Source organism: Euprymna scolopes, chromosome 18, assembly GCF_053919585.1.
Source record: "Euprymna scolopes isolate OS-2025 chromosome 18, ASM5391958v1, whole genome shotgun sequence".
Lineage (NCBI taxonomy): Eukaryota > Metazoa > Mollusca > Cephalopoda > Sepiida > Sepiolidae > Euprymna > Euprymna scolopes.
In genome coordinates, this window is record NC_136499.1 from 107,372,277 (window position 1) to 107,389,862 (window position 17,586).

At 34.0% G+C, this 17,586-nt stretch overlaps 1 protein-coding gene across 1 annotated transcript in view; it reads left to right on the plus strand.

Annotated features, from left to right (window-relative positions):
- The window catches only part of LOC145297744 (general transcription factor 3C polypeptide 4-like), an 88,868-nt gene that overhangs the window by 47,339 nt on the left and 23,943 nt on the right, over positions 1-17,586 (plus strand). The window contains exons 9-14 of the mRNA XM_080143968.1: positions 830-950; positions 1,525-1,608; positions 5,868-5,982; positions 11,176-11,221; positions 12,930-12,993; positions 13,650-13,797. Of these exons, the coding sequence (XP_080000094.1) occupies positions 830-950; positions 1,525-1,608; positions 5,868-5,982; positions 11,176-11,221; positions 12,930-12,993; positions 13,650-13,797 (578 nt within the window). The remainder of the gene's footprint in view (positions 1-829; positions 951-1,524; positions 1,609-5,867; positions 5,983-11,175; positions 11,222-12,929; positions 12,994-13,649; positions 13,798-17,586) is intronic.

Genomic DNA, 17,586 nt, shown 5'->3' on the forward strand with positions numbered 1-17,586 from the left:
CAAACTAGCAGGTTGCTCAGTATTGCCTAGTCATAAAATATGCTTAAATATGATATTTTAATTTATGCAAATTTGATAATTACTATTATAGAGCCAATTCTCTATTGATTATTACATTGTACCCAATATATAGTAAGTAGTAGTGTCCCCCTGATATTGCCCAGTCGTAAAATATGCTTAAATATATTTTATTATTTAAATGTATTTTATTATTATAAAGTATTTATGATTATGACATATTATTATTCTGTCGTATATTGATACCTTTTTCTGCCTCTGATGCATGTTTATAACAAGGCACTTACTTAAAGTACAATACTGTCATTATCTGCAACAGAGAGTTGAAATGTTTAGGTCTAAAATGCATAAGTTTAGTCACCATAACAATATAATTTTAATTCATGTAGATTTAATATTTAATATTATGGAGCCAATAATCTATTGATCATTATATTATACCCAATATATAGTAATGATTTCAAAAGTTCAAAAAAAAAAATTATGACTTTAGTGCTATCATTTAGAATGGAAATCAAAGCATATAACTTTCCAGCGTCATTCATTATCATCTGAGCCATTTAAAAGTATTTAAAAATTTAAAGCATACAAATACTATTTATATGCCTTAAACAGTTGGTTATATTTAAAGTATTGTAAAAAAAAAAAAGTGAATTGCTTACATTTTCTTTAAAATATTATTAACTTTTTAGTATATAACAAAGCATTTTTTTTTTTTTTTTTTAATATTTTTCGTAGAACTAAATGAGAAAATGAATCATTAATATAATTATATTTTCTCACATTTGTTTATATTCAAATTTTCTTTCAGGATCAGTGGTTATTATTTGCTTCAAAGGATCTCTTCATTATGGCATTTGTTATTGATCGTGTAAAACTCACTTGCGTTCACATGGTTCATGTACGAGGACAGTTCAACCTTTCTTGCACGGGTAAACAAATTCTCTCGTATTTCTGCATTTGTCTTCTTTAGATTAGACTCAATTGTATTGTATAGCTTTTTTACTGTTTATTATTTTTAATAATTCAAATTTTCAATATAAACAATGCTGTCCAAAACAATGACACTATATCTTCCCCCTCACATAAGACTTTCACAAAAAGCACTTGCCTAGCTACAACCACTATCAACAATTTCCCCCCACTCTCTATGTGTTCCTAAATCTAAACGCAAGCTTCTAAACAAAGCTTCTATCCCGGCTGTGGAACTCTGTTCTGCTAGCCTGCCTGCCGACTGGCTACAGCAGGGTAATTTCCAAATCCAATGTAAACAAATTCTTGTTGAGCGATCCCTTTAATTTTCATCACTGTATATGCATTAATCCTTATCCTCGATTGGCCTTTGGCTCTTTATAAGTAGTGACTTCCCCTCTCTCCTGTAAAAAAAAGAAAAGAAAAAAGAAAGTTACATTTGATAACTCTGAATAAAACTAAACAATGAAAAACAAAAAAACCTGTTTTCCATAAATTGAAGAAATAAAACTTTTTTCTCGTCTACCATTTTAGGAATGTCATGCCAGGCTGGTAAGTTGGCATTGTGCGCTTCCGATGAGAAAGTCCAATTAATTAAAGCCTCCATGAAAGATGATGGTTAGTATTTCTTTTGTTGATATTTTTCTTTCTTTTGAAAAATTTATAAATGTGTGTGTCATCTATTAGTACACGACACAATCACATTGACACACCGGTTCCCGCCAGATCACTGAAGTTAAGCAACGACGATCCTGGCGAGTACCAGATGGGTGACCATTTGGGAAGGCTAGGTGCTGTATGTACCGCGCCGAGTCATAAGAAATTTCCAAGTTGGTATCTGGAGACGCATTAATTCACTGGGAGAGATGCACCCCTAGTCTTAGTTAGAACATGCATCCAGGAGAAGATAACTCTGATGACGTCGACAGCAGGATGTTGGATAGTCATGGAGGAGGATGAATCTCTAGCAGATCAATGGTTCTATGGTATTAAGAGTTACGTTATTCGACTGCAGCTATGCGGATGAGCTAAGAACAATGGATAGGTGCAAACAGGTGAGTCAGATGCCACTGTGCTGAGGAAGGTAATGGCAACCCACCCCATGTATTCTGCCAAGTTCAAATCATGTCTTCAGAGGAATCGGACCAACAATGGATCAAAATCTATGGAGAACACTAACCATGATTTCATCTACGACATGAACATGTCACGATACAAGAAGAAGAAGAAGAAGTCATCTGTTAACAAAAATGAATGCAGTCTTCTTACATTGTTCCTAGTAATAAGCCATTCTGGATATTTTAAGTAAGAGCCTGTAGAGTAAATGTGGTATTCTGATGAAAGTGAAAGTGATAGACACATGGAAAACTGAGAGGGGTAGTGCTTGAAGGAATGGATCAAAACACATCGACTGAAGAATAGAATAGATAGAGGATGATCACAGCCCTCACGCCCCACACGTTTGACATCCTTGTGCCTCATTTTGTATGAATTGCTTTCCTTTTATACAAATAAATCGTTCAAAGTGTAGTATCTGTTTTCTCCTCAGTCAAAGGAGAAATCCTTTTAGACTAAGTTGACTTAAGGTTTTGTATGCCAATGCAGTTTTTCCCTTTGGAAGTGAAAGTACTGGAAATCTGGGAAGTCTGCTGTTATTCAGATTCCAGGGAATTACCACCTGTTTTATCATCAGAAGAAACTCTAATACTTTATCTTTATTATTATTATATATAAAAGGAACTTTGCGTGTTTGTATTAACCCTTTCAATATGACACTGTCATAGAGTAATGGCAGTCATAACACACGTCACAGTTAATGGTACTTTAAAACTGAAATTTCACATGAAGATACTTTATGTTCCTGGCAGTGTTCTTAAATAGGTTTTGTAGCAGAATGTCTTTGATAATTGAAATAATCAGATGAAAGGAAGGACAAGTGATTTTGACCAAAGTTAACATTCTATACAGCCTAACATCACAAGTGCATTTGGGAAGTTTTATTACCACACAAGCCGAAAGGCCAACATATAAACTCAACAGTAGGTTCTTTGATATGACAGGACCATGTTCGAAATGAATGTTTCTGTTGAGAGTACAATTGAACCATGATACTTGACTTTTGCATTTTAAACTTAAATTCAAGCCATTACCACTGTATAAGCAGTAAGGCTAGGCATATAAAATCAACAGTAGGTTCTTTGATATGACAGGGGTGCTTCAAAATGAGTGTTTCTGTTTAGAGCACAATTGAAGCATGATAACCGAGAATTTGCTTTTGATAAAGCTGTTAAGTAGCAATCGGTTCTGGAGGTTGGAGGTTCTCTCACTCAATTAAAAATAAAATAAAAAGTAACTCCTATCATTGCTGACAAGTCAACGCATGTTGATTAAATGAAGACTTCAGATCGCAGTTCCGTTTAGATTCCCAAGTTTGGCATGATGCATCTGCAAAAGGTCGGAGGTTATATATCAGCCAAAACTAAGCATCCTGATTATTGTAAAAGCCATATGTGGTTTGTGTCTTACGAAATGCAGATGGCCTAGTCCCTACTTACGACCAACCATTTGGATAATTTTGTTGACACAACAGCGCACACTGATCGATATCATTGCTTCTTGTCACGTTAGACATTTCCTATTTCCCCGACATCTTCGGAAAATTAAAAACAACTCTTTCTTTCTTATTAGATTCCATCAATCTAGTGATTCATTTGAAAGTAGGTTTTTTTTATGAAAATTCGCCCCATGTTGGTATTAACTCTTTCAATTTTTTTTTTCATGGAAATCGCTCTAGACAAGGCATGAAGCTGCTTGATGTAAAGAGCTAAAAAAAATGGCACTTCAAGGTCAAAAACTTGCTAATGATAAGTGTAAGATGGAATAGATTCTGGCCCAGAAAATCGCAATTCTTCGTTTGAAACATCACTCCTAGAATGTAAGGACTAAAGTACAAAAATAAAGGAAAACAAGAGTATATATAGAGGTAAATTCTCTTTTAAAGTTGAAGTCCAATCTTAACAAATTCAAAGTCCAAGGGACAGGAAAGCGGTTCGAGCAGTACACACACAGACACGGTGACACACCACCAACACGATCCAGCGTACACAATTACCAACCGGCCGTTCTTTCCTCACCCCTTGCCTTCCAAAACGACCTGAATTTATAGTTGTCGAAGACCAACTTATTTGCATATATGCACGAGATTTTGCGAGAGTTTCCGAGATCATACCATTACAAAACGCCGTCGGCGCCATCTTGGAATTCTTTTCTTATCCTAGCTTCGCAGCGATGACAAAGCACACACGCACACCTAGGTCGTTTGAATGGTAAGCCCTCATTTTCACAGCTTTTGCCACATCTTTCTTAATATGTATCAACGTGATTATGTAATATATGTGAGGAGGGCGTTGCTTGGCATAGTGATATCATTATCACAGGGGCAGGGAGGCGACCTCCTTCTTCGGGTGCTTCTACGGAGGGGCAGACAGGGAGCCTCGTCTTCAGTTGAGCTCCTGTCCGCGGTCTGGGGATCAGTGAACCGGAGGGTGCCAATTTCAGTGCTGTCGTCGTCCGAGGAAGCTGCCGTATACCAGAATGATGGTTCACTGGTCGTGGAACTTGTTTCACTTTCGTCACCGAGCGGCAGCTGCGCCTGTGATGCCGCTCGCAGGTCCCTGACGTGTCGGGGAACCCCATCAATCTGCACGGCTTGTGGGCTGATCACCTCGGTAATACGCCCGGTTCCATAGCACGTGGTGCATCTGCAATAAGTCGGGTAATTGAAATCTCTTGAGTCGTCACTGTTTGATTCCAGTGGCAAAGAAGTCTAGGGCAAGTGGAAACTATGCAGAGATAAGCATTATTCCCAAATGGTCACCTATTCAGTACTGACCAGGCTTAAAATTGCTTAACTTTGGTGATCTAATGGGAAGCATTGTGAACATGATTAAGCCATATAGATGGGGAAGGGTTAACTTCATCGTTATGTTGCATTAGATAGTTCTATTGTCGTAATTGTTGTTTGGCGACTATCATTTTTTTTTTTTTTACTGCTTTCATATTACTTATTTCGACATTGTACTACTCATTCTAGCATTGTATATCCTTGTCGGATATGTTCCTATTTACTTGCCTCTCCACGGGGACAGAGTTAGACACAAGGTCGGTTTTTAATGTTGGGGAAATCCAACGCCCCCAAAAAGGGGCACTCTGGACAGGAATAAAAATAAAAACTGTCTCGGTATTGAAAGATTTTTTTTCTCCACTGATCGAGGACAGAAATGGTGAAGTGTAGCATCAGAACAGATACTACACTATGATCTTGCCCCGAAGGCCATGTTACTCAGAATAGTTTATTAAAGCAATAACATGTTGGACAACGTATACAGAGAATGGCTTCGCTGTACTTTTACGGCTATGGTGCACATCGGGTGGGGAAGAGGTAATATCACTGTTGTTATGTTGGTTAGAATATTTTTATAATCATTCAAACAGCCAATATACAAATTGAAAAGATTTATTACTGTGGCTAAACATCATGTCTGGTAATAACAGTTAAAACGCACATGTTGCAATTTATGGTGCCTAAAAACTAGTGATCAGGGAACTTTTCTTTAAGAAAGCTTCATTATCGTAACATAAATTTTCTATTTCCCCAATATCTTGGAAAAATTAAAAAAACAATTTATTTTTTATCAGATTCCATCAATCTTACGATTCATTTGAAAGTTTTGGCGCCTAAAAACCAATAACTGTTTTGCTTATAATTTTTATATTTTTCTAATCTCATTCATTTTTTTCTTAAATAAATGTCTTTCAAAAGCTTAACTTGATGGTTTTCCATTCTTTTTCTTTTTTTTTTTTTTATCTTGATGCAGGATTGAAAATGGATAGCAATTTGTTTCCTGTAACAATTGACTCTCCCGTCTTTTCACTTCAATACATTGGAGTAGCTTTGTCCCCAAATGCTGCACTATTAGCAATTGTTGCCTGGTGAGTATCATCATTATTATCATTTTACCTGCTTTCATTGCTTCTGTATTATAATAAAGAAAAAATATTGAATTTCCAGTAAAACAAATGATACCTACGTAATTGTCATGTCACAAATAGTAACATATCCAAAATTTACAGAAAATGAAAAAGTAGAAAAATATCTATTATATAAAAGCATAAAATGTGTGTGTGCGTTTTTTTTGTATGTCCAGTAAAGGCTTTTTTAGGGAGTACCATTTCTTACAATTTTTTATATACTCCCTAGATTATAATATCTACGATTTCCGAAAGGAGGTCGTCTCTATCTTTTATTTAAGCGACTTTTATTGTATAAAATTCACGCTATCCTGTGGTTCCCCCTATTTGTTCAGCTTTTCCATATGAATAAAGCGAAACTAACGAAAGTGAAAGCAGTTTTCCAGCTTTGTGCCGGGGGCGTCCAGAAAGCAATTAGCTTCGATCACTGTGTGGAAAACCCCTCATATCAGACAATTGCTATTCATTTGGACACCTGGGAGCTGGGAAAATAAATATCATGAGATTCATTTCATTTCTTCGCCGACTCCTGACTTAATTATCAGTGAGTCAACAGGTTTTCATTGACATCGCTAAATTTAACTGCTTTTCACTTCCTTTGTCATCATAACGCAGCGGTAAGATCTCAGGTGTTCCACCTTCGTGTTATGGATTCGGACTTACCTGCCTACTAACACATTTTTTTTGTTCTTTTACACCTCCAAACACCCCGGGCAATGCCAGGCACTCCCACTAATCTATAATAATCCTTCACCCTCAACTGCTCAACTGGACACTTTTCTACAAGGAGGGGTCGCTCTTTTTGCCGATATTTTTGAAAGTCATCCCCCCTTTTCGATTGACTAGTCTTAATTTAAACCTTCGCCATTTCCAGTTTGGTGATGGATGCAACAGCAAAGATGTCACTTTTTTTTTTTTTTTTTTTTTTTTTTCACGTTCTTTTCCTCCTTTGCGGTACGGGTTCGAGCCTGCCTGCCTACCTACTACCACTTTTCTTTTTCTTTTCTTTTTTTTTTTTTCTTTTACACCTTTCTTCACCCAAACTGCCTACTGTTGTTTTGATTATTCCCCCCCCCCCCTGCTACTACCACTGTTTTTTTATTCCCCTCCCACAGGTTCCTTACTACGCCTTTACACACTCAGGCAACGCTGGGTGCCCCCACTAGTAAATAAATAAAACCGGATAACTACTCTTTATATAGTAGAAAAGATATATAGGTTTGCATCATTTTAGATTAATCGGACAATTGTTCTTATCTTGAGTGTTATCTGTACGTTTCTGTCAATGTAACCTTCGACTATAGTTCCCTGATGATTAAATTACCTTTATGATTTGTGTAAACTTACTTTCAACTAGATCCAAAAATCTGAAACCCTAGAGTGCAGAACTATCTCCCCCCCCCCTCCACACACACTTTTTTTTCCTGTGAAGACATGGTGACTTTCACATCTGATGAAGGTCAGAGGTTACATTGACTGATAACACTCAAGGGGAGAAGAATTGTTTGATTAATCTAAATGATACAAATGATACAATACTTCAGCTCAAAAATTCAGAAATGAGTAGTTTGAAGAATCTAAATAATATAAATGATCAGCTCAAAAATTCAGAAATGAGTAGTTTGAAGAATTTAAATAATATAAATGATCAGCTCAAAAATTAAGAAATGAGCAGTTTAAAGAATTTAAATAATATAAATGATCAGCTCAAAAATTCAGAAATGAGCAGTTTGAAGAATTTAAATAATATAAATGATCAGCTCAAAAATTCAGAAATGAGTAGTTTGAAGAATTTAAATAATATAAATGATCAGCTCAAAAATTCAGAAATGAGCAGTTTGAAGAATCTAAATAATATAAATGATCAGCTCAAAAATTCAGAAATGAGTAGTTTGAAGAATTTAAATAATATAAATGATCAGCTCAAAAATTCAGAAATGAGTAGTTTGAAGAATTTAAATAATATAAATGATCAGCTCAAAAATTCAGAAATGAGCAGTTTGAAGAATTTAAATAATATAAATGATCAGCTCAAAAATTCAGAAATGAGTAGTTTGAAGAATTTAAATAATATAAATGATCAGCTCAAAAATTCAGAAATGAGTAGTTTGAAGAATTTAAATAATATAAATGATCAGCTCAAAAATTCAGAAATGAGTAGTTTGAAGAATTTAAATAATATAAATGATCAGCTCAAAAATTCAGAAATGAGTAGTTTGAAGAATCTAAATAATATAAATGATCAGTTCAAAAATTCAGAAATGAGTAGTTTGAAGAATTTAAATAATATAAATGATCAGCTCAAAAATTCAGAAATGAGTAGTTTGAAGAATTTAAATAATATAAATGATCAGCTCAAAAATTCAGAAATGAGCAGTTTGAAGAATTTAAATAATATAAATGATCAGCTCAAAAATTCAGAAATGAGCAGTTTGAAGAATCTAAATAATATAAATGATCAGCTCAAAAATTCAGAAATGAGTAGTTTAAAGAATTTAAATAATATAAATGATCAGCTCAAAAATTTAGAAATGAGTAGTTTGAAGAATTTAAATAATATAAATGATCAGCTCAAAAATTCAGAAATGAGTAGTTTGAAGAATTTAAATAATATAAATGATCAGCTCAAAAATTCAGAAATGAGGAGTTTGAAGAATCTAAATAATATAAATGATCAGCTCAAAAATTCAGGAATGAGTAGTTTGAAGAATTTAAATAATATAAATGATCAGCTCAAAAATTCAGAAATGAGTAGTTTGAAGAATTTAAATAATATAAATGATCAGCTCAAAAATTCAGAAATGAGGAGTTTGAAGAATCTAAATAATATAAATGATCAGCTCAAAAATTCAGAAATGAGTAGTTTGAAGAATTTAAATAATATAAATGATCAGCTCAAAAATTCAGAAATGAGTAGTTTGAAGAATCTAAATAATATAAATGATCAGCTCAAAAATTCAGAAATGAGTAGTTTGAAGAATTTAAATAATATAAATGATCAGCTCAAAAATTCAGAAATGAGTAGTTTGAAGAATCTAAATAATATAAATGATCAGCTCAAAAATTCAGAAATGAGTAGTTTGAAGAATTTAAATAAAATAAATGATCAGCTCAAAAATTCAGAAATGAGTAGTTTGAAGAATTTAAATAATATAAATGATCAGCTCCAAAATTCAGAAATGAGCAGTTTGAAGAATCTAAATAATATAAATGATCAGCTCAAAAATTCAGAAATGAGTAGTTTGAAGAATTTAAATAATATAAATGATCAGCTCAAAAATTAAGAAATGAGCAGTTTAAAGAATTTAAATAATATAAATGATCAGCTCAAAAATTCAGAAATGAGCAGTTTGAAGAATCTAAATAATATAAATGATCAGCTCAAAAATTCAGAAATGAGTAGTTTGAAGAATTTAAATAATATAAATGATCAGCTCAAAAATTCAGAAATGAGTAGTTTGAAGAATTTAAATAATATAAATGATCAGCTCAAAAATTCAGAAATGAGTAGTTTGAAGAATTTAAATAATATAAATGATCAGCTCAAAAATTCAGAAATGAGTAGTTTGAAGAATTTAAATAATATAAATGATCAGCTCAAAAATTCAGAAATGAGCAGTTTGAAGAATCTAAATAATATAAATGATCAGCTCAAAAATTCAGAAATGAGCAGTTTGAAGAATCTAAATAATATAAATGATCAGCTCAAAAATTCAGAAATGAGTAGTTTACAGAATCTAAATAATATAAATGATCAGCTCAAAAATTCAGAAATGAGTAGTTTGAAGAATTTAAATAATATAAATGATCAGCTCAAAAATTCAGAAATGAGTAGTTTGAAGAATTTAAATAATATAAATGATCAGCTCAAAAATTCAGAAATGAGCAGTTTGAAGAATCTAAATAATATAAATGATCAGCTCAAAAATTCAGAAATGAGCAGTTTGAAGAATCTAAATAATATAAATGATCAGCTCAAAAATTCAGAAATGAGTAGTTTACAGAATCTAAATAATATAAATGATCAGCTCAAAAATTCAGAAATGAGTAGTTTGAAGAATTTAAATAATATAAATGATCAGCTCAAAAATTCAGAAATGAGTAGTTTGAAGAATTTAAATAATATAAATGATCAGCTCAAAAATTCAGAAATGAGTAGTTTGAAGAATTTAAATAATATAAATGATCAGCTCAAAAATTCAGAAATGAGCAGTTTGAAGAATCTAAATAATATAAATGATCAGCTCAAAAATTCAGAATTGTAATATAGGTTTGAAGTTAGCAAACCACTTGATTTATTTCCTTGTGCTTTATTTATATACTAGCATGGCTGCCCAGCCCGGCATTGCCCGGTGGAGAGAGGTGGTAGACTAAAGATATTGAGCTGCCCCCCCCAAAAAAAAAACACTTTTGTTTCAATCAAAATAGCAGTGAGTGCCTGTGCGATCACAAAAATAAATAAATAAATAAATTAACTACAGTAGGCCGGCTTGAACCTGTAACGGAAAAGATGATGAGAAAAGCTAACATGCTAGCTGTCACAGCCACGACGAATTATGGCGTCATGACGGTTCGAAATAACGTGTTTTAGACGTGCATTCAAATTGCTAGGCGTATGACTTGCAAAAATGTTGACGCAAAAAGTGACTTCTTTAAAAAAAAAAAAACGGCCCAGTTGACTAGCACAGAATTAATCTTTTTGGCCAATTTTGAAATATTTTTCATCCGAGAGATTGATCTTTCTAACGATACCAATTTTGTCACATTCTGGTGTGTCTATCAAAAGTTTTTGGCAGTCATACACACACACACACACACACAAACTAACACACACTTTCCCTTTTATATATAGATTTGGGAGTGATAAATAGACAATTAGTTTGTTTACATTTCTAATGATTTCTCTCATATGAATACACATTGTTCTTTGTTTCATTAATTTAATAATGTCAAAATAACTTTTTTTAGATGAACATTCAAATTGCTAGGCAAAAATATTAACGCAAAAAGTGACTCCTCCTTTCAAAAAAAAAAAAAACGGCCCAGTTGACCAGCACAGAATTAATCTTTTTGGCCAATTTTAAAATATTGATTTCTCTCGTACAAATACACATTGTTCTTTGTTTCATTAATAATGTCTTGTCTTCTTTTCAGTCCTGCCTGTCCCTTTGATCAGAAACAGTTAAAAGAACCTTTGATGGTAAAGAACTTTGCTGCTTTTATTGTTTACAACAAATCATTAATGTAAAAAAAAAAAAAGAAAATCAAATATGGTAAAAAAGAAACAGTCTACTTGGTGATGGCTTCCAGTTTTGAAATCAGAAATAGACAAGCAGTATTTATTAGTAGTGTGGCCTTGCAGGCCAGTAATGATCAAAACAGATGCAGTAGTATAATTACAAAAAAAATTTATAAACTAAATTATTTGGATTCATCAGACTACCGTTCTTATCTTTAGTATAATTTTCACAATACTTCAGTCGATGTAACCTCCGACCTTCTTCAAAGGTATCTTGTCAAACTTGGGAATTTGGATAGAATTTCGAACGGAACCCTTTATTTACTTTATGAAGGTAGTATGCTCTCATTCTGTCAGTCATAACTGGATAGAGGTCCTATGTAATTCGCAATTGTATTTTTTGCCCACACAGAGAATTGAAACTTCAGCCTTCAGGAGAATATCACTTTCACAATTGAATTTTCCAAGTACTTTTGCGGGCTGTTATCCTCATCCTCATAGTTGTTATTGTTTCAACACGTTTCGGGCCAACTCATCCTTTGGCCTTTTGAAGATGAGAATAACAGTTTGCAAAAGAATGAATACACAAATTATGAAGCCTTCCCATAGGATTCCAAAAAAGTAAAAATAAAATAATAAATAATTCCATTCGGTACAAACCCAACAATGGAAGGCCAGATAAGAACACAAAATTGGATTTATAAGATAAAATTCAACCTTGATCACTCTTCGGGGCTCGTAAAACAGTGGATAGATGTGTTGAATCTCTACGGTTCCTGGTGAGCATTGTCTGAAGATAGCGGTTTCAATCCTACTCAAAGCAGGCTGGAGGATTAATTGGCCAAAAAATGTAGTGAGACAATAACTATGGAAGGCAGTAATTAATAGGGATAAGTTACAAAATTCAGCATTCCTATTCTGTCGGTGATAATCACCTGAAGAAGGCCAGAGGATGAGTTGGCCGAAACATGGTTAAACAACAACTATGCCAATGAAGATAATAGTCTGCAAAAAAATGAAAACACAAAAACAAATTTGTTTAAAATTTACTTTTTATAATTAAATTAATTAATAATTATAAAAAGTAAATTTTAAACAAATTTTGTTTTTCTCATGGTGTCCTTTATTCTTCATTAGGTCTCTACTTAGGAGGTTGGTTGGTTGTTTTTGTTTTATGGCATATCAACCCTTTTCAGGTTATTTAATGCTGAATCCAAAGATTTTGAAGAAAAATTTTTTAATAGAATATATTTGTTTTTTTCAAATCGGTTTCTATTTAACCCATAGTTGGGACCCTAACAACTACTACCACTCCAGGTCAGAGTGGACCTGGGAGCAATGGCAATTAAAGGGTGGCTCCACACTCCCCAAAGCCCGCAAGCTGGGGTCTCACCACTGGATATAGTTTAAGGTCATATCCAGGACCTCTACTTAGGAGGCCATCGTCGCTTAACATATGCGCTACTTCTTTTAAATGTCTTCCTTTCTACCATTCTTTTATTTATGATTTTTACTTTGTTCAACAAAGACAGATGATTTTACTTTTCCCTCCATATTTTTTTGAATATTTTTTTGTTTTTCATATCTGTTTTTCAGCCTATTTTTTTTTTTTAAATAATTTCTTTTTAGTGATTTATTGTTTTTCATATAATTCTTTTGTTTTCATCAGCTTTGCGTCACTCGTGTTAGCATGTGGCCTGAATATCCAGATATTTTGCAACTAAGTGAACATCGTGAGTGAAACACTTTTTTTTTATTTTTGGGAATTTCCAAACATTTTTTTAAAATTTTGTTTTCTATCATTTTAATGAGATTTAAATAAGTAAAAAAAAAAAATAAATAAATAAATAAAAATAAGTAAAGTGATTGACAAATTAATTAAGTAAAGTGATTGACAAATTAATTAAGTTATTTTTTAGAGGGCATTGTGCCCTTATTTTGCAGTTACATTTTTTTCATTTTTATTTTTACATAAATTGTTACTGTATCTATCAGTCTATTTTTATTTTTTAATATAGAGGGAATTCTGGACAATTCTCTCCAAGAAAGAAATCTTTTTTTTTATTGCTTTAGATTGTAACTTTGTAGATTATACCTCTTGTCAAACAGTTATTTTTTTAGAGGGCAATGTACCCTTATTTTGCAGTTACTTTTTTTTCACTTTTACTTTTCTTATCCTTATATGAATTATTACTATATTTATCAGTCCATTTTTATTTTTTGATATAGAGGGAATTCTGGACAATAACCATTCATCACAATACCACTACCACCACACATCAGTCTCTAACAAGTTGTAAGACTAATCATCTTTGCAATGTGTCTGTTGAATGAAGCCAAAATCAAAAATCTCTTCCTTTCTCTTTAAATTAATGTTTAATATTTGTAGGTGTGATTCGAGATATCCATGATGTCCTCTTGCTTTACCTTTGGGGTTTGATGAATGACAAACCTCTTATTGCTCCGTCTGTACTACATTTGCTCACAGACATGGATTCCTGGCCAGGATTATCACTGACGCAACTCCGTATGATCAGGTAAGCAAGAAAATGGAAACACTTAGTGATTCCGGACTTTTTTTTTGTTTTAGGTTGGCAAAGAAAGGGAAATAACTTATCTCAAACAAAGGTCCACTTTTTACTCTCTAAATATATGAATAGATTACTTTTAAAACTGATTATTTAGTTGGTGTTGAAATATGTCTCATCACTTTTAGTATACAGGGTGGAACAATGAATTTGTCGCCGTAAAGAAAACAACACTACAGCTTTACAGTACACAGAAATAAATCTTTTCAGTTTGTATATTGGCTGTTTGAACTATTATGAACATCTTCACTGCTTTTGATAGGATTGAAACCGCTATCTTCAGAGAATGCTCACCTGCAAAAAGATTTCAACTGCTCCACTTATAACTATCTATTGCTTAGTTACAGAAATAAATCTTTTAAATTTGTATATTGGCTGTTTGAATTATTATCAAACTATCCTAAGCAACATAACAACAGTGATATTACCTCCTCCCCACCCAAGGTATACCATAGTCGTAAAAGTACATCTTAACCATTCTCTGTATATTGTTAGGAGAAACATATATACCCCCCTCCTTATATCATAATGGATATATAGATATGAGCCAGACAGACCTCCCCTTTCCCCCCTTCCAAGTCAAGCCAGACAGACCTCCCCTTCAACCCTTCCAAGTCAAGCCTTCCTAAGTTGAACAGCGAACAATCGAACGACACAACCCCTCCCTCACTGATCAACTATAAGCAGCAATCAAACACCCACGCAAACATAGGTAACCATGACAACCGACATCAAGCAATCGTGATGTTAAGCGCGGAAGGAAAACGCGCGAAAAAGTTTAGTTTCAAGCTGACAACCGTTGTGAAATGACGGCAATATTTTCTGCTCCCCGAAAAGCAGGAATATCCACCCGCGTGGACGACGCATGGTGACCGACAAATGATCAGCTGAACTCAACTTGGCGGACGGCCATGAGACCAAAAAGGGACCTTTACTCCAACATGGAATTACCTTGGTCAACACAATTTAACAAAAGCCATTCTACCCGAGAACTTTGTAAGGACAAACCGCATATCGAAAATGACGAAGAAAGAAAAAGAAGTGATAAAGAAAAACTAAGGACATTATCACGTCATCGAAATGCGCGGGTCAGGGGAGAAATTCCCACCAAAAAAGCTAACTATCGTTCAATATCCATTCTCTCATATTTCACCCCCCCCCTCAGCCTGCTCAGTGGCAGTCGAGTTCTTTCCATGAAATAATTTCTTTCCTCACCAAGCATAAAGGTGAAAGAATTGGAAAAAGAAAAGAAGAGGGAAAGAGAGAAAGAACATCGTTACCTAACTTTCATTTTGATTGTTCTAATGTTTGTTTCAACTGTGACTTTATGCGTTATCAAAAGAAAAGAGAAATCATAACCCCATCCCAACCTGATATTATCTGCGACCCGACATTCATTTTGAATATTCTAATATTTGTTTTAACTGTGACTCTGTGTTTTATCAAAAAAAGAAAAGAAAGAAAAGGAGAGAAAAGGAAGAGAAAAAATAATATATCTCCACCAATGACCCCCCCCCCCCATCCTGATCTGATGTTGTCTGTGACTGGACTTTCATTATGACTGTTTTATTATTTTTATTTTCTTCATTTGTTTTTTTGTTTGAATAATAAATTTATGTTTTAACGTTATTCATTTGGTGTCTAACCTTTTTCATTCCCTGCCATCTTTATTATTAAACGTGAATGTTATTGGGTAGTCCATGACGATTCCACTGATTCAAAGCTTGGAAAATGCCATGCGGTTGTGATAATATTACGGCCGGCAAAATTCCACACTTTTTCTTTTTCTTACAACGTTTATTTGGGTATAGAATTTCTTGCAAAATTCCTAACCCCTAGGCTAGACCCGGAACACGTCACAATACGCTGTCCAACATGTTATTGCTTTAATAAACTATTCTGTATAACATATCCGATTGTACACGGTGGAACGATAAATTGTTTCCCCGAAAGAAAACAACCCTACAACTTATTATAAAAATTAATTAAAAAAAACAATTCAGGTAACTTGATTATGTAGTAGAGCTGACATCTATCCAATGTAGGCGCCTTCAGCCTCAATCACTGCCTTGATATGGGTCCAGACTGGAAGCATGCCTTTTCTACAAGGGCTGGCAAATAACGGATGGCAACAATCAGGCTGGTTTTGGTGTTTATGGGAGGTCATGTTGGTGATGTTCTCGGTGTATGACCAAACGAAGTAGTCCAGTGGGTTCAGGTCGGGTTAAGTGGGGGAGCAGTGGGAGAAGGGTACAAAGTCATAGTCCTCCTTCTGAAGCCAAACATCGGTTTCTTTGGACTTGTGGGCCAGCATGCGTTATACAGTGCCGCATCTCTGATCTTGACATGATAGAAGGCTCCTATCGCTCTTGGAATTTGTACACGACCAGTAAACTAGTAGATGGTCTGTAACAAAAACCGGTTTTCATCAAACGGAAACGGAATCATGTTGTTTTTTTCTAGGGCAACAATTTTATCGTTCCACCCTGTATACTGTGTATTTTTGACTCTGGTTCAATTTGTGTCCACTAATCTGTAGTGCTAATCACCCCACCCCCTCGCCCCCAACCCTGATATTCTCCTGGGATGAGGATTTTCCCACTTAGTTGAGAACCTTTGTTCTGGATGAACAACAAAAATAGTTTGCTTTTTCCATTCTTTCATCTCTAGAAATTGACCTCGGCACTTGAACAAATCACCAACCATTTAACAACAGCAACTTGACCAAAATTCAAGGAACATGAGTTTGACTGATTAAAAAAGCATTTTATTTAATGCTTTTAGTGTTTGGCGTAAAATGTAAACACAGATATTCTTCGACTTGAAAGTAAAATAAATAAATGCACTTGTAAATATTTCTAAAAAAAACACGCCATCATAATTCGAACACCAATGCTGATTGGAATTGAATAAGATAAATTCAGAAAACTCACCTAAAAATGTCCTTCTCATGTGCCAAAGTAGTTTCTTTTACTCACTCATTCCAAAAGAGGGCAGCGTGAAAGACAAATGCCTCTTATACTGGCCAAACACAAACTTTTACCTGAATGTTGGGGCCTATCTTTTATTTAACTTCCAAACCAACTTTACTATTTATCTTTATTTTTATTGTTTTATTGTTATTCTAGAGGGAAAGATTTCTTTTTTTTTTTTTTTTTTTTGACTTTGTAATTAGAGTCTTGCAATATTTTTGGTATCCCTATGAGTGTGTGATTACAAAAAATTAAGTTATATTTCCAAACAGGGCTGTTTAGAACTGACCAATCCGGTGGATCCATGTTCTGCTATCAACCAATCAGAAAGCAGAATCACTCCATAAATTATACTGGGTCTCTTAGAATTCATGCACATAACTTTTCATCTCCACACGGAAAGAAACTCTGCTCTTTATCTGTAAGCTTTTGCGATTCGAAGCTTCTTGGGATTGATACTGCCATTTTGTTTGAAACAACATTTCTCTTTTCTTCTATATATATAAAATAGTAGTGTTTGTGTGTGTCTGTGTGTACAACTCTCCTACAGTCCACACCACTAGACCAATCATGACCAAACCTGACATGATGATGGTCTCCAACCTAGGGATGGTGCACACCACTTTTTAAGGTTAAGTGTACAGCCAAGTCTTGTGCATCTTTGCTAGTCTAAAACTAAAATGGTTTAAAACTCAAAGTTTGGCAGGAAGTTGTTTGATTTACGACATTTCAAAATTGTGAGTCATCGGAAAATACAGTGGCTTCT